The sequence below is a fragment of the Schistocerca cancellata genome, chromosome 10 (assembly GCF_023864275.1).
Source record: "Schistocerca cancellata isolate TAMUIC-IGC-003103 chromosome 10, iqSchCanc2.1, whole genome shotgun sequence".
Lineage (NCBI taxonomy): Eukaryota > Metazoa > Arthropoda > Insecta > Orthoptera > Acrididae > Schistocerca > Schistocerca cancellata.
In genome coordinates, this window is record NC_064635.1 from 134163005 (window position 1) to 134184853 (window position 21849).

Here is a 21849-nt window from a genome sequence, read left to right on the forward strand (position 1 = left end):
CATAGGATTTTTTTACGGGCTCTGGCGGCAGCTGAAATCTTGGTAGTTGTTACGGGCAGTGTGTCACAATGAACTGCGGGGAACAGAATACTGGTAGCCGAATTGAGACGGAGAATTGCCACGTGTCGTTTGTCGCAGACACAATACCACTGCCAGCAGAGACTTGCGTGGTGTAGAGCCAGAGTCCACTGAGATATTGAGTGTCATTTTGTGGTGGTCAGCAATGAATCTAGTTCGTGTGTGCAGAAGTCGGACTGATGCTACATCTGTAGATGACTTTGCTGAAGGTCACAGGATGCAGTGATTCTCGAGACGTGTGCCACTGTAGCTTCTGAAGTTGTGATGTGGGGAGCTATTGTTATGAATATAGGCTGTTGTGGTCATTGTTTAAGGGAGTATGGATGCTTGTCAATATGCAGCGGGAATGACAGGCCCTGTTGTCGTTCCTTCATGATTGGGGTATCAAATAGCATATTCTAGAAAGATAATGCAAGACCCCACTTTGCAGTTTACATCACAAACACCTTAAGGTCTGGATGGAATCCCTATCCAATGTTACAAAGAGTATTCTGCAACATGAATGCCTTACTTAGCTTGCATTTATTGTGAATATCTCAACAGATGTAAAGTCCCAAGTGTCTGGAAACAAGTTCAGGTGACTCCTGTATGTAAGAAGGGTAAAAGAATGGACCTGCAAAATTACAGAAGAATATCCTTAAATTGGTTTGCTGCAGATTTCTTGAACATATTGTAGGTCTGAATATAACAAATTTCCTCTACATGAAAAAGCTTCTGTCCACGAATCAGAACAGTTTTAGAAAGCATAGCTCATGCTAGACTAAGTTTGCCCTTTTCTCACATGGTATCTTGTGAACTACGGATGAAGGGCAACAGGTAGATTACGTAGGCCTATATTTCTGTAAAGCATTTGACACAGTGCCACACCTCAGACTGTTTACGAAGATACGGGCATATGGAATAGGTCCCCATATTTGAAGACTTATTAAGTAACAGAGCTCAGTATGTTGTCCTTGACAGCGAGTGTTTGTCAGAGACAAAGGTATCATCATAAGTGCTCAGGGAAGTGTAATTGGACCACTATTATTTTCTTTATACAAAAATGATCTGACGAACAGAGTGAGGGGCAATCTGTGGCTGTTCACTGACGATTCCATGGTTTGTGGGAAGGTGCTATTGTTGAGTGACTGTAGGATGATACGAGATGACTTGTAAAACAATTCTAGTTGGTGTGATGAATGACAGCTAGCTCTAAATATAGAAAATTGTAAGGTAATGCAGAGGAGTAGGAGAAACAAACCTGTAATATTAGAGAACAGCATTAGTAGTGTGCCGCTTGACAGTTGCATCGATTAGATATCTAGGCGTAATGCTGCAGAGTGGTATGAAATGAAATGAGCAGGTAAGGTGAATCGTCGACTCCAGTTTAATGGGAGGATTTTAGAAAAGTGTGCTCTAACACTCATAGGATGCAAGTACAACCCATTCTTGAATACTGCTTGAGTCTCTGGCATCCCCACCAGGTTGAATTAAAGAAAGTCATTGAAGCAATTCAGAGGTGGGCTGCTAGAGTTGTTACTGTTAGGTTTGACCAGCACATAAATATTCCGGAGATCCTTTAGGAACTCAAATGAGGATCCTGGAGGGAAGGTGATTTTCTTTTTGAGGTACACTATTAAGAAAGTTTGGAGAACCAGCATTTGAAACTGACCCCAGTATGATTCTACTGTCACCAACATACAATTAGCATAAGGACCATGAAAATAAGTTACAAGAAATTATCGTCCCCTAAGAGGGCATATAGACAGTCAGTTTTTCCATCACTCTATTTGTGAGTGGAGCAGGAAAGGAAATGGCTAGCAGAGTGACAGAATACCCTCCACCTTGCATTTTACGATCGCTTGCAGGGGATGTATGCAGATGTAGATGTAGAAATATACTTAAAAACAAAGATGATGTGACTTACCAAATGAAAGTGCTGGCAGGTCGACAGACACACAAACGAACACAAACATACACACAAAATTCAAGCTTTCGCAACAAACTGTTGCCTCATCAGGAAAGAGGGAAGGAGAGGGAAAGACGAAAGGATGTGGATTTTAAGGGAGAGGGTAAGGAGTCATTCCAGTCCCGGGAGCGGAAAGACTTACCTTAGGGGGAAAAAAGGACGGGTATATACTCGCGCACACACACACATATCCATCCACACATATACAGACACAAGCAGACATATTTAAAGACAGAGTTTGGGCAGAGATGTCAGTCGAGGCAGAAGTGCAGAGGCAAAGATGTTGTTGAATGACAGGTGAGGTATGAGTGGCGGCAACTTGAAATTAGCGGAGATTGAGGCCTGGTGGATAACGGGAAGAGAGGATATATTGAAGAGCAAGTTCCCATCTCCGGAGTTCGGATAGGTTGGTGTTAGTAGGAAGTATCCAGATAACCCGGACGGTGTAACACTGCGCCAAGATGTGCTGGTCGTGCACCAAGGCATGTTTAGCCACAGGGTGATCCTCATTACCAACAAACACTGTCTGCCTGTGTCCATTCATGCGAATGGACAGTTTGTTGCTGGTCATTCCCACATAGAATGCATCACAGTGTAGGCAGGTCAGTTGGTAGATCACGTGGGTGCTTTCACACGTGGCTCTGCCTTTGATTGTGTACACCTTCCGGGTTACAGGACTGGAGTAGGTGGTGGTGGGAGGGTGCATGGGACAGGTTTTACACCGGGGGCAGTTACAAGGGTAGGAGCCAGAGGGTAGGGAAGGTGGTTTGGGGATTTCATAGGGATGAACTAAGAGGTTACGAAGGTTAGGTGGACGGCGGAAAGACACTCTTGGTGGAGTGGGGAGGATTTCATGAAGGATGGATCTCATTTCAGGGCAGGATTTGAGGAAGTCGTATCCCTGCTGGAGAGCCACATTCAGAATCTGATCCAGTCCCGGAAAGTATCCTGTCACAAGTGGGGCACTTTTGTGGTTCTTCTGTGGGAGGTTCTGGGTTTGAGAGGATGAGGAAGTGGCTCTGATTATTTGCTTCTGTACCAGGTCGGGAGGGTAGTTGCGGGATGCGAAAGCTGTTGTCAGGTTGTTGGTGTAATGCTTCAGGGATTCCGGACTGGAGCAGATTCGTTTGCCACGAAGACCTAGGCTGTAGGGAAGGGACCGTTTGATGTGGAATGGGTGGCAGCTGTCGTAATGGAGGTACTGTTGCTTGTTGGTGGGTTTGATGTGGACGGACGTGTGAAGCTGGCCATTGGACAGGTGAAGGTCAACATCAAGGAAAGTGGCATGGGATTTGGAGTAGGACCAGGTGAATCTGATGGAACCAAAGGAGTTGAGGTTGGAGAGGAAATTCTGGAGTTCTTCTTCACTGTGAGTCCAGATCGTGAAGATGTCATCAATAAATCTGTACCAAACTTTGGGTTGGCAGACCTGGGTAACCAAGAAGGCTTCCTCTAAGCGACCCATGAATAGGTTGGCGTACGAAGGGGCCATCCTGGTACCCATGGCTGTTCCCTTTAATTGTTGGTATGTCTGGTTTTCAAAAGTAAAGAAGTTGTGGGTCAGGATGAAGCTGGCTAAGGTAATGAGGAAAGAGGTTTTAGGTAGGGTGGCAGGTGATCGGCGGGAAAGGAAGTGCTCCATCGCAGCGAGGCCCTGGACGTGCGGGATATTTGTGTATAAGGAAGTGGCATCAATGGTTACAAGGATGGTTTCTGGGGGTAACGGATTGGGTAAGGATTCCAGGCGTTCGAGAAAGTGGTTGGTGTCTTTGATGAAGGATGGGAGACTGCATGTAAACACCTTCAACCCATTACATGCAGTCTCCCATCCTTCATCAAAGACACCAACCACTTTCTCGAACGCCTGGAATCCTTACCCAATCCGTTACCCCCAGAAACCATCCTTGTAACCATTGATGCCACTTCCTTATACACAAATATCCCGCACGTCCAGGGCCTCGCTGCGATGGAGCACTTCCTTTCCCGCCGATCACCTGCCACCCTACCTAAAACCTCTTTCCTCATTACCTTAGCCAGCTGCATCCTGACCCACAACTTCTTCACTTTTGAAAACCAGACATACCAACAATTAAAGGGAACAGCCATGGGTACCAGGATGGCCCCTTCGTACGCCAACCTATTATGGGTCGCTTAGAGGAAGCCTTCTTGGTTACCCAGGCCTGCCAACCCAAAGTTTGGTACAGATTTATTGATGACATCTTCATGATCTGGACTCACAGTGAAGAAGAACTCCAGAATTTCCTCTCCAACCTCAACTCCTTTGGTTCCATCAGATTCACCTGGTCCTACTCCAAATCCCATGCCACTTTCCTTGATGTTGACCTTCACCTGCCCAATGGCCAGCTTCACACGTCCGTCCACATCAAACCCACCAACAAGCAACAGTACCTCCATTACGACAGCTGCCACCCATTCCACATCAAACGGTCCCTTCCCTACAGCCTAGGTCTTCGTGGCAAACGAATCTGCTCCAGTCCGGAATCCCTGAAGCATTACACCAACAACCTGACAACAGCTTTCGCATCCCGCAACTACCCTCCCGACCTGGTACAGAAGCAAATAATCAGAGCCACTTCCTCATCCTCTCAAACCCAGAACCTCCCACAGAAGAACCACAAAAGTGCCCCACTTGTGACAGGATACTTTCCGGGACTGGATCAGATTCTGAATGTGGCTCTCCAGCAGGGATACGACTTCCTCAAATCCTGCCCTGAAATGAGATCCATCCTTCATGAAATCCTCCCCACTCCACCAAGAGTGTCTTTCCGCCGTCCACCTAACCTTCGTAACCTCTTAGTTCATCCCTATGAAATCCCCAAACCACCTTCCCTACCCTCTGGCTCCTACCCTTGTAACCGCCCCCGGTGTAAAACCTGTCCCATGCACCCTCCCACCACCACCTACTCCAGTCCTGTAACCCGGAAGGTGTACACAATCAAAGGCAGAGCCACGTGTGAAAGCACCCACGTGATCTACCAACTGACCTGCCTACACTGTGATGCATTCTATGTGGGAATGACCAGCAACAAACTGTCCATTCGCATGAATGGACACAGGCAGACAGTGTTTGTTGGTAATGAGGATCACCCTGTGGCTAAACATGCCTTGGTGCACGACCAGCACATCTTGGCGCAGTGTTACACCGTCCGGGTTATCTGGATACTTCCTACTAACACCAACCTATCCGAACTCCGGAGATGGGAACTTGCTCTTCAATATATCCTCTCTTCCCGTTATCCACCAGGCCTCAATCTCCGCTAATTTCAAGTTGCCGCCACTCATACCTCACCTGTCATTCAACAACATCTTTGCCTCTGCACTTCTGCCTCGACTGACATCTCTGCCCAAACTCTGTCTTTAAATATGTCTGCTTGTGTCTGTATATGTGTGGATGGATATGTGTGTGTGTGTGTGTGTGTGTGTGTGTGTGTGTGTGTGTGTGTGTGTGTGTGTGTGTGTGTGTGTGTGTGTGTGTGTGTGTGCGAGTATATACCCGTCCTTTTTTCCCCCTAAGGTAAGTCTTTCCGCTCCCGGGACTGGAATGACTCCTTACCCTCTCCCTTAAAATCCACATCCTTTCGTCTTTCCCTCTCCTTCCCTCTTGCCTGATGAGGCAACAGTTTGTTGCGAAAGCTTGAATTTTGTGTGTATGTTTGTGTTCGTTTGTGTGTCTGTCGACCTGCCAGCACTTTCATTTGGTAAGTCACATCATCTTTGTTTTTAAGTATATTTTTCCTTCGTGGAATGTTTCCTTCTATTATAACCATATCGATATAGATGTAGATGTTGATATGGATGTACAGATCCTTGACTGGCCTACCTGGTCACCTGATTTGTCACTTGTAGAGCACTATGGAACTGTGTATACCTTTGTGAAATCCTCCAGCCTGAAGTTTGCATGAACTGACTCAGCATGTGTTTCAAGCATAGTGGAAAGTTCCTCAAGAAGACATTCAATGGCACAATGATTATCAAAATTTATTCTAGTCTGTAGGGATCACATCTCATCATGATGTTAGTTTAATCATATAATACCTATCTTCAAAAGTTTTCACAACATGTCGGTGCAATAAAATCTTCATGGTTGTTGCACAAGTTCACAGTATGAGCCCTACTACTCAGAAAGGTTACTGTCTGTTTCCATCTTCTGCCGAAGTGCTGGTTTATCACAGTCCATCTCCTTGTAACGTGTTGGCGGTGGCCATTTAAATCTTGCAACAGCCACTTCACAACAATTTAACACTTTGGAGACTAACTGCTTAGAAGAATATCAGGTCTTGGAAACTGGCCATTTATGCCATCATCGAAAGTGTTACTGGCATATATGTAATTGATGTATCTTCAAGAGTGACACATCCCAAGAAAACAACCGATCTTCAAGGTTTATAAGTATAAATACACTTCCAAAAAAGTGTGAGGTGAGCTATTGAGAAATTTCTTCCTTCTGAGCTTCCAAAATTTCTTGGTCACTTAACAAACATGGTGTATTTGTAATAGAATTTCAGCAACCTGTGAAATGTAACAAGTACATGCCCAAAATTATATCAGATACAATCATATTGGCCTAGGCATTCACGAAAGCAGCTGTTACATGTACTAATGTTTCTCTTGAAATAATTCTAGAAATTGACAACAGAAGGCAGCACCAGTCATGGGACAGGTAGCAAGACATCCTGTTCTTACAGGCAATAAGTTCAGGACTCGCACATTGAGAAAACTGCGGCCTGACCTATACTTGGACGTGATCTTTTTAACTGCCAGTTGTGGTCCGAGCTATGCTCAGGCTTTGTCCACAAAGTGTTAACTGTGGCCTGGATGATTGTTTATGTAGCTGGCAACTTGTCTGTGCCACTGACCTGAATGAGGCAGGCTGTCTCTCCTGTCTTACAGCATCACAGGCTGATTGCTAAGCTCTACTGAGGATGAAACCTGTATCTCAGTTAAAACAAACTGTCAACACGTGTATCTCACTTACCACCTTAATAATGCTTTCTGGAAACTCTTAGCAGATTAGATGATAAGACATCTCTTCAAAATTAAAAGGAGAAGCTCATGTTCAATATTAAACTGTTTTGGAGCAGCCATAGCTAGATTTAAATACCCACTGGTGATATATATATACACTGTCTAGTCACATTAATGGAACATCTGTCAAAAGCTTGAATAACCACCATTTACAGCATGGACTGCCATAAAATGTGCAGGACAAGAGGTAGTGAGGTTCTGGAAGGTCCCTGCAGACAAGGAAATATATGTACAGACCAGGATGTAGGGCCATGCTGACTCCAGTATCATGGCCAGCTACTCTAGATTTCTCAGTCGAGGCTCCACGGTACAAACAGCCCGATGACATTGGTCTCACAGATTCTCGATGGGGTTTAAATCCGGGGAGTTTGGTCACCAGAAGTGTACGGTAAACTCATCCCACTGCACTTTTTTCCACATCGCCCCAACACATTTTATGTAACCTCCACTGCTATGCTGACACCTTCCGTCTATAAGTGGTTATTGCACTTGATGTCTTACATAGGCGGTGGTCCCATTAATGTGACTGAACCATATAAGCAGATAGATTGTGATGTGTGGAGAGTTCACCAGAAGTGTGATCCTGTACTACGGGAAACCCATGAAGCTTTTATTGCATTTAATACCAGTTACACGATTAATATTTCACAGTGTAACATTCTCTGTTTCTGCCAGCATAGATAGTACAGTATTGTGTGTGTAACCTGTCTCATTACAGGAATATCAGCATCTGAGGCCAATTGCCAGAGACGAACAGGCTGTAACATCCTTACCTGCAGAAGAACTATTGACAGGGGCACGAGTGCCACCTGTACGAAAATCGCCTGCGCCCTCGGACAGGTTACAGCCGGAAGACCTTGCGCAGCCTGTGCAGACTGGGCAGCCGCCTCCGGCCGTGCCACCACCACCACCACCACCACCCCCACCACCACCAGTGGCGGCAAAGGGATCTGGCATGCCACACCATGTGCGCAAGAGGCAGGAGGTGAGTCCAGCCTGCCGGCAGCTACGAGTTCTACTCTGTTTAGTACAGTACCAATAACCCTTAAAGAATCACATTCCTATGTATAAAACAGCTTCAAATGTCTGATTACTTTAAAAATGAGTTAAAGTGTTAAATATTTGAATCCAAGCATGTAAGTGAGAAAGTGTTGACACTATTTTCAAAGTTTGTTGGAAGCCACTAATTGCTCTCATTATCAAACACTGAATGAGTATAGTCTGAGTAAACTGCACTTCATTTTCAAGAAAAGCTAGATTTTCACACAACTCAATGTTTATGACATCATATCTCTTGATCTCTGTGTTGCGCGAAGGTATAATTTTGCAGCTGCATTAAGAAATGTATGTAGATACTGTCTACAATGTGTGTTGCAAATAGAGGTTGTATTAAATAAGTAATAAATTAAAATGTCATGCCTGATACTGAAGTTTTACAGCACGAACAGTGAAAATGTAGTAGGTGATAAACTTTTCTTCTTCCTTTTTGTGGGGAGTGTCACTGAGAATATTTTGTAAAGGTTTGGAATTCAGTGTGAAGTTTGTCGGGAGCCACAAAGTGCTTTCATTCTAAAATACTGGACTTGGGCACTGTCAGCTATGCTGCCTCGAGACAAGTACACAGTTTCTAATTGTGATTCTTGTCTTTTTGTGTTAAACTTTTAACATGAAATTATACCTGTTAGTGAGTAGATTATGACAACATTTTATATTTTGAAAATTGGCAAGTAATTACATGAAATATTAAAAATGAAGTTTTTGCTGCTCCTGGAAGCTATCAGTTAGGCAATTTGCAAGTCATTTGGGTTCTACGATAGTTCCTTAGTTATTTTAGATAGGTTTGGCTGTTATGTTTGCTTGAATTTTTTATTGAACACCTCTAGGGCTGTATAAGAAACCAAATGGGAAAACAGTGCAAATATATAACTTCAGGGTAGAAATCGCAACACATTTAATTGGAATTTCTACTAAGTAAGATTTATTACATGCTCTAGTGGCCAACAGAGGTTACCACAATTGCCTGGTCCAAGTTCAGAAATTACAAAACACCTTTGCCTGACAGTTACAGAGAGGAAGAGAATAGAAATGTAAAAGTGTGAAACAGATACCAGGAGTGTTATGCAAAGATTCCTTGAAGATGTGGAAGGTCTGAAGTTTTCTGTGAAACCTGCACCAAATGGATCTGCCCCTTCTGTCATTCACAAACGCATTGCAACTGAAAAATTTTTATATTGTTTGTGTAGTCACTTCCTTTGCTTTGTTTAAGGTTTACCTATTGACTACAACAAGTTTGTTGTTTCTAATTCTCGTTGTGTGACAACTAATGTGCAACAACAGCAGCAGCAGATGCCAGCATCATGTCATGCAAAATTTACATGTCATCTGCAAATATCCTCAATTTTTTCCCCCAGAAATACTGAAATAATGGACACACATAAAATAATCTGCAATTTTGACAATTTTTTTTAAATTGTGTATTGTCCTAACTGAGCAGTGGAACATCCATTATTGTACATGTAGCAATCCACATGTTAAGTAAGTGGTTATTTACTTAAAAGTGGCTGGTTCAACTTCTCGTGTCAAAACTTGTGATTTTTTCCCCTCTCATTGCTTTGTTGTTGTTATTGTTGTTGCCAGCTTGCAGACTGGTTTACTGTAGGTCTCCACATAAGTCTACGTCATGCAACCCTCTTCATTCCACATAACTACTGCATCGTGCTTCCATTTGAAACTGCTTGCTTGGTCTCCCTGTGCAGTTCCTATCCCATCACCTCCACACTTCCCCTCTATTACTAAACTGATGATTCTCTGATGTCTTACAATGTGCTCTGTGAACAAGTCCTTCTTTTAATTAATTTTTGCCACAAAGACCTTTTCGTAGGGTGTGTGTTCTGTCCAAGACAAAGGCAAGCTCAGTGAAAGCGAAGCAAAACACTGTGATCAAAATTAAATATCTACATGTAAGTGAATGCCTTTGAATGACAGGAGAGGCTGGTCTGAGAGAAGCCAAAATGTTTGAGCACAAGATCTGTTGGAAAATAGTGGGTTGTAAGATAACAGATGGACAATATAGACTGAAGAGAAGTGTTGTAAAGGTATAACAAGTGGCTGATACTCAATAAGGTAACGACAGTGTAAGTTATGCGAATGTCTGGTCAGGATGGATGCAAACTGACTAATAAGGCAGATTTATAATGTACCAAACAACAGACCTAAAGTCTGCAATAAATGGTTCAAGGAACTGAGGGAGGACCTCAAGAACATTAGACTGAATCAAGAGGACATCTGTGTAAAGCAACATCACTGATAAACAACTTTAACAGTTTCCGTGAGGAGTGGAAGCAGAACAGCATGTGGACAAGAGGAAAGAAGACGAGTGATGAAAGAAAGAAAGAAATACTTTTAAGCTACAACAGTCTACTTGAAATGACTTAACTTAATATGGCCTCTAATGGCCCTAAACTGGGGGAAAAAAAAAAATCTGTTTGCTCCTGAATTTGATTTAGTAGCTTTAAATTATTTGATCTACCCATACAATCTTCATAATTTTTCTGGAGCACCACATTTCAAAAGCTTCTATTGTCTTTGTATGTAATGTAAACTGAAAAAAAGAATTCTGTTTGCTCCTGAATTTCATTTAGTAGCTTTAAATTATTTGATCTACCCATACAATCTTCATAATTTTTCTGGAGCATCACATTTCAAAAGCTTCTATTGTCTTTGTATGTAATTTTTTTACCATCCACATTTCTCTTCTGTACGAGGCCACACTTAAGACACACATTTTCAAAGGCGACTTCCTCTTCCTCATATTTATATTAGATGTTAAAGTATTTCTCTTTCTCAAAAAAGCTTTCCTTGGTAGACCTAATGTGTACTCTTTACTTAACTCATCATCTATTTTTTGCTACTCAAATGCAAAAATCATAGTCTAAGCTACTTCGTCCGGTATCGCCTGATGTAACTTGCTTACATTTGATTTTCCTTTTTTCACCTATCTACATCCACACACTGCAAACCACTGTGACAGGCATGGTAGGGTTACTCAGTGTGGTACCAATGTCCATATGTTTGGGTTTCTTCTTATTCCAGTCATGTAGAGACCACAGAAATAATCATTGTTTAAATGCATCTGTGTGCACTGTAATCAATCAGATCTTATCTTCATAGTCCCTATATGAGTTGTATGTAGTAGACTAAAGACTATCTCTAGATTCTTCACCTCATACCGATTCTCAGAACTATGTAAACAGGCTTTCGTGGGATAATGTTTCAACATTTGCATAATATTCTCCTATGACTCAAACAAATCTTTGGCCATTTATGCTGTACTTCTTTGAATACACCCAGTATCATTTGTTTGCCCTATTTGGCCTGGGTCCCATACACTTGAGCAATATTTTAGGACTCATTGCATTTTCCCTGTATCCTGCCAATGAATTGAATTCTGCCATGTGTTTTAACTGTGAGTGAGTGAGCCTGTGTGATCATTCACTTTCCTACTGTTGTTGTTGTTCTGTCCATGCTACTCTCTACTGTGCAAGCCTCATCATCTCCAAATAACTACTGCAAAGTACATACTTTTGAGTCTGCTTATTGTATTAATCTCTTGGTCTCCCTATATGATTTTTACCTCCCATATTTCCCTCCAATGAAAAGTTTGTGTTCCTTTGATGTCTCAGAAAGTGTTCCCTCAATCAATCCCTTCTTTTAGTCAAGGTGTGCCTCAAATTTCTTTCCTTCCCAATTCTACATCCTTATTAATTACATAATCTAACCATTTAGACTTCAGCATTTTTCTGTAGCACCACATTTCAAAAGTCCTATTCTCTTCTTGCATCAAATGTTTATTGTCCATGTTTCACTTCCGTACGTGTCTACACTCCATTCAAAAACCCCCAGCGGGTCCGGGGGTTAGAATAGGCCCGACGTATTCCTGCCTGTCGTAAGAGGCAGCTAAAAGGAGTCTCAAACGTTTTGGCCTTCTGTGATGGTCCCCTGTAGGGTTTGACCTCCATTCTCCAAAATTCTTCCGAAGAGCAAGCCAACTGGGAAAGGTGCCTTACATGGTGCATCGTGTCCATCGTGCACTGAGACCTTCAGCATTTTTTTTTATCAATGTGGCTTTGCAGTTTTGCTCATTCTCCAGCTGTTGGGTGAGGACACCTTCCTAGCTAGTCCGTTATGGTGGGGCTGCCATGTACCCTATTGGTTGTAGCCCCCTCACTACACAGGTACCACTCTGCTGATGCCTGTGCCATTAACTCCCCACGTGTGCCAAGGAGTAGATGCCCATCTACCTGGAGCATCAGGACTCCTGGCAATGGCCATCCTGCCAGGTGGCCTTTGCTGAGGCTGGGTGGCACCCGTTGGGAGTGCCCCTGGTCAGAGTGGGTGGCATCCGGGCAGATGACACACCATGAAGTGGACATCATCATCTCTTGTTGGTGGTCAAACACCAGCAGTCTCTAAGCAGTCAAGGTCTCACTTTAATGCAAAGAAGTATGACCCCATATCATTCCCCTCACTGGCCATGCCATGGGAAAAACGCCAGGCTAAGGATGGCAGCGAACCTTATTCACCTCAGTACCTCTTCTGTACGAGAGCTGATGGGGAATCGCTTGTGTCATTGAAGCCTCAGTGTTTTTGTGGAGCATTTGGAGAAAAAGTTTGGGGAGGTGAAGGGATTGTTGAAAATGCTGGGTCAGTCTTGATAAAAACTGCATCCTCTGCCCAGTCATGTGCATTACTCACCTGTAACAAGTTGGGGGACGTTTCTATTTCCATCATGCCCCATAGGAGCTTAAATATGGTCCAGGGTCTTATATTTCACAGGGACCTTTTTTTGCAGTCAGATGGTGAGCTGCATGCCAACTTAGAGCGCCGAGGTGTTCATTTCGTCCAGTGCATCCATAGGGGGACCAAAGGATAATCAGATGGCCACCGGTGCCTTCATCTGTGCCTTTGAGGGTGATGCATTACCCGAGAAGGTCAAGGTGATGGTACACCGATGTGATGTACAGTCATATATCCCTCCTGCGATGCAGTGCTTTAAGTGCCAGAAGTTCAGGCATATGTTTTCCCACTGTATTTCCAGCGTCATATGTCACAGTTGTGGACTGCAGAATTCTCCAGAAACAAAAAAAATCATGGAATACAGGATCCTGGACCTACTGACCTACACTGAGACTAAGAGGAAATTTGACAGGCTACATCCTGTGCGCATGACATCCTCTTATGCCACCGCTACAGCAACGGTTCGTGACCCCATCCGTTCCATCATTTATAGTTGGCCCTCAGGGCCATAAGACTACATCTGCCCCCTTGATGGTGGGCAGCACTCCTATCCCCGTTGCTCTCGCTACACCTACTTCAGGAGCAATGCCCCCCCCCCCCTCCCCCCAAACCATCAGGGACATCAGTCCCCACTTTTCATCTGGAGAAATATCAGTCTTCTTCGGCTCCTCTCACTCGGAAGGGGTCACTTGGGTCACTCCCTTCCCACATTTCTGCCAGCGGGAAACAGGACACCCGCCAGTGGGGCTGATGTGTCTTTGGGTAACTGACCACGATAGGTGTCCCTGCATTCATATAAATGGAGTGTTATCTGCCAACACAAATGCACTTGCCGAGCACTTTGCTGCACACTATGCTCAGGCCTCTGTGTCGGAGAATTCCCACCAACCTTTCATACCCTCAAACGGCGGATGGAAGGGAAATTCCTCTCGTTCACTACACAGCAACAGTGAACCGTGTAATGCTCCATTTACTGTGTGGGAGCTCCTCGGTGCCCTTGCTCATTTCCCCGACACAGGTCCTGGGCCAGATTGGATCCACACTCAGATGATTAAACATCTCTTGTTTGATTGCCAGTGACATATCCTCGTCATCTTCAACTGCACCTGGAGCAATGGCGTATTCCTGTTGCAATGGCGGGAGAGCGTTGTCGTTCCTGTGCTCATATCCTTGCCACATTATATGAGTGGGATCTCCGGGGCCTGCTCCCAATTTTTATCCAGAACTTCGTGTCTCTCTGTACTTTCCATGTCCAAGTTGGTGCCTCTCATAGTTTCCCCATATCCAGGAGAACAGGATCCCGCAGAGCTCTATTTTTAGTGGCCATTAACGGCCTAGCAGCAGCTGTAGGGCCATCCATCTCTCACCTTTCTGTATGCAGATGACTTTTGCATTTCCTACTGCTCCTCCAGTACTAGTGTAGCTGAACAATGCCTACAGGGAGCCATCCACAAGGCGCAGTCAGTTTTCAACTCCGAAGCCGTGTATCATGCAGTTCTGTCAGCATCATACCATTCATCCAAAACCATAACTTTACCTTGATGATAATCCACTCACTGTAGTGGAGACGTATCAGTTATTAGGACTGGTTTTCGATGCCCGAATGACTTGGTTGTCTCACCTTCGTCAGCTTAAGGCCAAGTGCTGGCAGCCCTTCGATGCCCTCCGCTGCCTGAGCAACACCAACTGGGGTGCAGATCGCTCTACACTGCTGCAGCTCTACAGAGCCCTTGTTCGATCCCACCAGGACTATGAGAGTCTGGCTTATGGTTCAGGGGCACCCTCGGCATTGCGGTTGCTAGACACAGTACATCACTGTGGAGTTCAACTAGCGACAGGAGCTTTTAGGATGAGTCCGGTGACCAGCGTACTTGTGGAGGCTGGAGTCCCTCCATTGCAGATCAGGTGTGCCCAACTGCTCACCATTTATGTCGCACACACTCATAGTTCTCCTGAGCATCCCAATAACCATCTCCTTATTCCAATGATGACAGTTCATTTCATCTCCCACATCAGCAGGCCACGTCAGGGCTTACGATCGCAGTTCGCTCCCGATCCCTTCTGTGTGAACTAGAGTCCTTTCTTTACCACCTCCCCTCCAGCTCCATTCGCATACACCTCCATTGTGTATCCCTAGGCCGCAGCTTCATCTGGACCTTTCGCATGGCCTTAAGGACTCAGTTCTTCCCGCAGCTGTCACTTCTCCTCTATTCTTGACGTGTCCTGGGGCTCAATGGCTGGTGGTCATGTTGGCTTCGCCTATGTTTACAAAGGACATTTTGAACAGTGCTTCTTGCCAGGTGGCTGCAGTTTTTTCACTGCAGAGCTGGTGGCTGAATCTCGTGCTCTTGAGTACATCCATTCATGCTCTGGCAAGTCATTTCTTATCTGTAGTGACTCATTGAGGAGCCTACAAACTATTGACCAGTGCTACCCTCACCATCCTTTAGTAGAGGACATCCTTGCCTGGACCCCAGGACACATCAGATTCCCAGGCAATGAGCTTGCAGACAGACTGGCCAAACAGGCTACGCGGAAACCGCTTCTGGAGATCGGCTCTCTGGAACTGACCTGCGTTCAGTATTACACCTCAAGGTTTTTTGGCTTTAGGAGACAGAATGGTTTAACCTTGGTATGTACAACAAACTGTGTGCTGTTAAGTAGACTATGAATGTGCGCAAGTCCTCCATGCGGGCCTCTCACAGGGACTATGTGGTCCTCTGCCGGCTCTGCATTGGTCACACTTGGGTGACCCACAGCTACCTCCTCTACTGTGAAGTCGGACCTCAGTGTTGGTGCTTCACCCAGTTGACAGTGGCCCATATTCTGTTTTGCTGCCCTACTTTGGCTACCCTGCTATAAAATCTTAAGTTATCGAACTCGTTACTGTTAATTTTAGCCGACAACGCTTCTTCGGCTGACATAATTTTACATTTTATATGTGAGGCTGGGTTTTATCGTTCTATCTAACCTTTAGCTCATGTCCCTTGTCCCTCTGTGTTCTCTAGCCTAGTACTTTTAGGCTGGAGGTTTTAATGTGTTGCAGAGTTGCTGGCTAATCTTTTTTAGTCTCATGATCAGCCAGCCATGGTCATCTGCTCTCTCGTTTTAATCCCTTCCACCTGTTTCTTGCACACCTCTCTGGTTTTCTTGTCCTATTTTGTCCATTTTAGTGTTTGTTGTCCTTCTGTCGATCTTGTGGTTTTTCCTTTCTCCTGGTTTTGTACTGTAAGTCTTGTTTTTTTTTCTTTCTTTTTTCTTCTTTTTTTCTTTCTTTCCCTTGTGGAATTGTTTTAATAGGAACAAGGACCAGTGATCAAGCAGTTGGTCCCCCCCCCCCCCTTTAAATCAACCAACCAATCCAGACAAATTACCTTCAGAAAAGATTTCCTAATACTTACATCTGTATTTGATGATAACAGATTTCTCTTCTTCAGAAAAAGCTTCTCTTGTCGTTGCCAGTCTACATTTTATATCCCCTCTACTTCTGCCATCATAATTTATTTTGCTGCCCAAATAGTAAGACTCATCTACTACTTTAAGTGCCTCATTTCCTAATCTAACTACCTGTGCATCACCTGGTTTAATTTGGCTACATTCCATTATCCTTGTTTTTCTACTGTTGATGTTCATCTTAAATCGTCCTTTCAAGACACTGTGCATTCGGTTCAACTGCTCTAGTCATTTGCTGCCTCTCACAGAATTACAATGTCGTAAACAAACCTCAAAGCTTTTATTTTTTCTCCCTGAATTTTGATTCCTACTACAAATTTTTCTTTGGTTTCCCAAATTCACCCCTAGATATTTCTATGAGTTGACTAATCACATTATTGACGTACTGATATGGTAGCCAAAGTTTTCTCCTGTTTTTTCACTTGAAGAAGAGTACAGTTTTACATTTCTGAACATTTAAAGCAAATTGCTACTCTTTGCACCAGTTTGAAGTCTTATCAAGTTACCCCCAGGTAGTTCATATCTCTTTCGTGAGAATGCACTTGGCCACCATACGTCCTAACCCTTAAGTTACTACTTCCCTTTCTATGTGTGCAAGTCTATCCTTCTAATATTCTTTTTTTGTTGTTTCTTCTTCAGCGGACAGTCTTCCTGGTGTCGATTTTGCTTAAATCTGGTTCGTGATTTTGGACACTTAATTTCTTCTCTTCTGACATTCTACAACTATCCATTCTTAACCATATGGTCGCCTTGTTGGGTTTGACTTGCTACCCCTTCTCAAAATTTTACAAAAGTGCGGGTCATGCAGGGAAGGTCATTGAGTGCAGCATATATTCCAGCTTTTGTTCCTTTCTCTATTTGCATCCTTCTTTCTGCTGTGATGCTGCACCCAAAAACCCAGCATGGTAGCAATTCCATTGCGGGAGAGGGGGGGGGGGGGGGGAGGGGGGTTAGAGCTGGAAATCCCCCATGCAAGCCAAGGAGTACTGTATGTGCCTGTCATGGCTGGTGTACAGCAACTCTGGGCAATGTTTTTCTGGTCAGGTAACCATTGCTCTGTGGCTGGTTAGCACCATAGGGAGAGCCCCTGTTCAGAGTTGGTGGTACCGTGGCAGGAGAATCCCACATGAAGCACATTAAACTTTCTTCTGCTTGTGGTCACAAGGCCCCAACAATCTCTTCAGTTGGGAACAATTGTTATAATGCAGAGATACAACACCACAGCATTTTGTTCCCTGTCTAAGTCATGGGAAGAGGGACAGATCAGACGTCGTGTTGCGAAACACTTTGTGCGATACTTGGTATGTACTCGGAATGGTGGAGATACTTTTACTGCAACAGAATCATTATCTTTTTTGTCTGGGAAAGTACAGTCTATGGGAAATATGTGGAATTATTCATTATTAATTGAAACTTCCTTTGCTGCCCAATCCACAGCCAGGGTGTATACGATCTGGGAAAAACCCGGGAGTTTTTTCATCTGGGAGAAAACTGGGAAAAACCCTGGAATTTTTTAGAATTCCGGGAATTTTTCATTGTTTTAGTTTTGAGTTAAATTTTTGTAATCTTGACGGGTAAGAATCGATATTCTAGCAAAGGCTATTACTGTATCCCACTACTGCAGAATAATACTACAACAATAAAACATGAACGAGAAAAAAATATGAAAATAAAACATAAATTGCAAAGGAAATGTGCCATATACACCAACAAAACACTGTGCTCATACAAGCGTTTTCCAACGGCAAAATGTGTCAAAGGCTTTAGGAAGACTACGCAATGCTTCATAACAACAAAATGCCTCAGATGAGCGTGACGTCACAACTGTTTAAATTAGATTCTTTATAGCAGTTACGAGCGGGCTCATGCGCATGCGCAGTTGAGTGGCATATGAGTTGTACCTTCTCCCCCTTCTGGCTACAGAAATGTGGCTGTTGGCTGTGTAAGCAGTCTCAGCAAGCAGCTAGATGCTACCGGGAAAAATTTTACTGTCGCACCCAAGCTGCCAGATCCACGCATGCGCAGTAAGCAGGGAGGGAGGGCAAACCGATTTATCTGACCCAGATGACAATTGCACGGGGGAGGGGGGGGGGCAAATTCATATTCTTGAGAATAAAAAAACCTTGTTTCACAAAGCTCCTAGCATCCAGTGCACTTTGGACTATCGATTACCCTTATGAGTTTGAAACGCATCTTTGTTGGTTTTTGAACACACTCTGTAAATTGATTTCTGAATGATTCATAAGTTAATTTTTGAATGCGTGCATAGTGTACATGATGTCTGTCAGGGGAATCCTCGTTGCAACTAGAAATAAACTTTCCTGCAGGCAAAAGGGGACGGGTTATGCGAGCTGAGTGGAGTAAAGCTGAACCACAGTCTGATTATGTGGTTGACTGGATTTGCGAATGATCAACGTTGTTATAATTACTATTGAAATAAACGACTGACAGGAATAACGGGCAAGATAGATTACTTATTATCTTCTCAGTGTATCCAAGAAAATGAAATTTTGTCAGAAAATTTTTGGCCAGGCCGATACGTTAGTAAGGGCCAGTTGTACAGTCCCCGTCTAGCAGCCGCTTAACTTCTATTCTGGAAGTAGCGCGGAAAGTGGTTTGTATGAACATAACAACGCCTAACCAGAGAATAATCAGGGATAACTAAACCGGTGATTCTGGCAGGGTTAGTGAAGTTAACCGGCAAATAAATTTTGACAAAGGCAGGAATAGTTCCAGAATTAGTCATGACCAGATTGTTTGTTAGAACGAGGAAGGAGAAGAAACGGGGACATCACACCAATTAGGGAAGAACATGACGATTCCAAATTTATATAAAAATCTTGTACTACTACCTTTTGATCTCATGCTCGAGAAACTGGAGCGTATGAATGAAATGTGAAACTATTTCCTAACATTAAGCTATTTGCTTGTAGTAGGCCTAATAGGCATTGTATGTTGGTCTTGGTGAATTATATTCTGTTGTGTTATAAGAATGACCATTTGTGCCAAAACAGTCTTGTTTATTTGGTATGTGTTACAATTTCTGCAGTGTTAGAAAGGCCTATTTTGTTTTATCTGCAAGACAGTGACAAAATAGACGTAATCAGACCGAGAAACCACACCAGTCTTCGGTACTATTTGTATTAACGGCTTACGCAGTATTAGACAACGATATTTCGATTTTTCATGTAGCCAAACGTTTGACAAACTTTGATGAGGTAACAGATTCTTTCGCAAAAAGGAAAGCACGCCATGTAAAGCTGTAGCAAGATTAGAGAGCAAACAATGCTAGGAGCTAAGGATTGAAGAAAAGTGTACTGTCTTGCTTGTCTGTTGTCTTTACTGGTTTATGTATCCTATATTTAATTTTATATTACCCAAAACAGAAAGTTATTAGCTAACAGGCAATAAAGAGTGCAAATTTTCTGAAGAGTTCTTGTTCTCCCGGTTACAAATAATCCCATCTACTATCAATTGCTAGTAAAAAAAAAAAGAAGGGGCAGGATGTCAAACCGTGCGACTGGTAGCAGGAGAGGTCCCACAGGACATTTTAATTTCCACTGTCCTTAATATAGTTTGATGGCATCCAGTACAAAATATACACGTTTCAATTCCACAGAGCGAAATACAGTGACGTGCGATAGAAGAATGCTGCATGAAGAGGGGTGGCACTGCACTCTGGCACACTTAAGACCAAATAACATGTCTTACATTTCCTCGAACATATATGTTTTATGTGTCAGACTCTTCAGAAAGATGTGCGCTACAAAATGAACATATTTAAATTTTTGACGTCGTGTCTCAAATGCTCGAGGGGCAGGGGGGTGGGGCGCTCCTATCTTAGTATTGCCCCGGTTCGGAAATATTGTAGATCCGAGGCTGATGCACAGAGCAGTCTGAGTTACATTGGGCAAGTGTGTAGTCTCCACGTGACCCGTGTTTACATTTCGTGATTTTGCTGTTTCCTCTTCATTTACTACTCTCACATCAAACGAAAACAAAATGGATTTCTGTGGCCAGGAGCTATCAAGTGAATTAAAATACAGTCACGTAATTACAGAAGGTTAATACAAGTTATTAGTTCCATATTTTATTTTATTTCCACTTTTCTGACAGTCGTGCATTAATCGCCTTGTAGAGCAGTGAAGTTAGTTTTGTCGGTTTGCTGCAGAAATTTGACTTTTATCAACTTTTTACGCTGAGGCAGTCAATATATCCGAAACAAAATGTTTGATTCCTCACTATTGGAAAATTTCAACTGTTCGCTGCATTTCAGGTGCTCATTTTCATCTTCTAGCATGTATGGCATTATGTCCCAATAAAGAATCAAAAATTAGTTAATAAAGTTCTGGTACTCAAAGAAAATTTACATCCCGAAACCCACACTGAAAAGCTTAATATCGGGTCGAGGCCTACTTCATTGGGAATCTAAATATATGAATGTGCTCTTTAAGTATGCACTTTAAATGTCCCATTTTAGTATGGTTCACGAAATTCCGATGCTCTTGGAGTATCCTGTGACTTTTTTTCTTTTATGATATAATGTAAGATCTTTTAATGTTTTACACGTACGAACATACGGGCTTCCTGCGTCGTAGTAGCTGCCAAAGCGCTGTGACGCCAGTTATCTGGCACTCTCTGACGACTACTGAAACGAACCTATTTCTAACAGGTCGCGGGAAAATATTGCGAATGGTCGTTTGAAAAGCGTTACTTTCAAAGTAAATTTCCTTTTTCGCAAGTTGAAATATGTGTGAGAATGTACGATGAATTTCTTAAATCACAGAGCGTTTGATGACGAGCCATTTAGAAGTATTTCCAGCCCAGAAGATCAGACATTCATATCGTCATTATGAGCAAATTGATGTAGTGCGATGGGAAGCTGTCTCTCCTCTGCGGTAGCTAATTTATGTGTGGAAAACTTTGAGGACAGGTCACTGGACTTGTCTAACATTTTTAATGGCACATTTGTGTGATATACCTTAAAGTGTAACAAGTGCAAAAAATATCAACATTATATGTGAAAGCTTTGCTTTTCTTGTAGCAACACTATGTACATTAATTTAAAACATTAACTTTTCCTGTATGTGTATCCGCGCTACTTAACAGTGATGTTGCTATTAGCTGACTACATCACATGTCCTGCGATCTAAATATCCGCTGTCATCAGCTGGCGGGATCACGTGACATGAGCTACAAGTGGCTTACAAAAGTGCATCGCAATCTCGATTACATGGTTCAGAAAGTAACATGTGGTGTTCGGTGGAATTCGAATTTATACTTTCGTAATATGAAATATGCGTACATGTTACTGCACAACAAAAATCTTTCCAAAAGGGGTTTTCTTCCCTGAGTTTCGTTTTCTAAAGTGCCGGGAAATTCTACACCGTATATAAAAACATAACCATTCAAAGGATTGATAAGTTTTACAGTTCCGAGGGAATATATACTGTCACTTAATAACATGGAAAAAGTATGTTTTCATCCAGGAGAAAGTGGAAAAATCCGGGAATTTTTTTTCCTTGTCC

The 21849-nt window shown here is 43.2% G+C and overlaps 1 protein-coding gene across 1 annotated transcript in view; it reads left to right on the forward strand.

Moving 5' to 3' along the window:
* The window catches only part of LOC126106596 (atypical kinase COQ8B, mitochondrial), a 155281-nt gene that overhangs the window by 42996 nt on the left and 90436 nt on the right, over window positions 1-21849 (forward strand). Inside the window, exon 4 of the mRNA XM_049912940.1 lies at window positions 7791-8057. Coding sequence (XP_049768897.1) covers window positions 7791-8057 — 267 coding nt within the window. The remainder of the gene's footprint in view (window positions 1-7790; window positions 8058-21849) is intronic.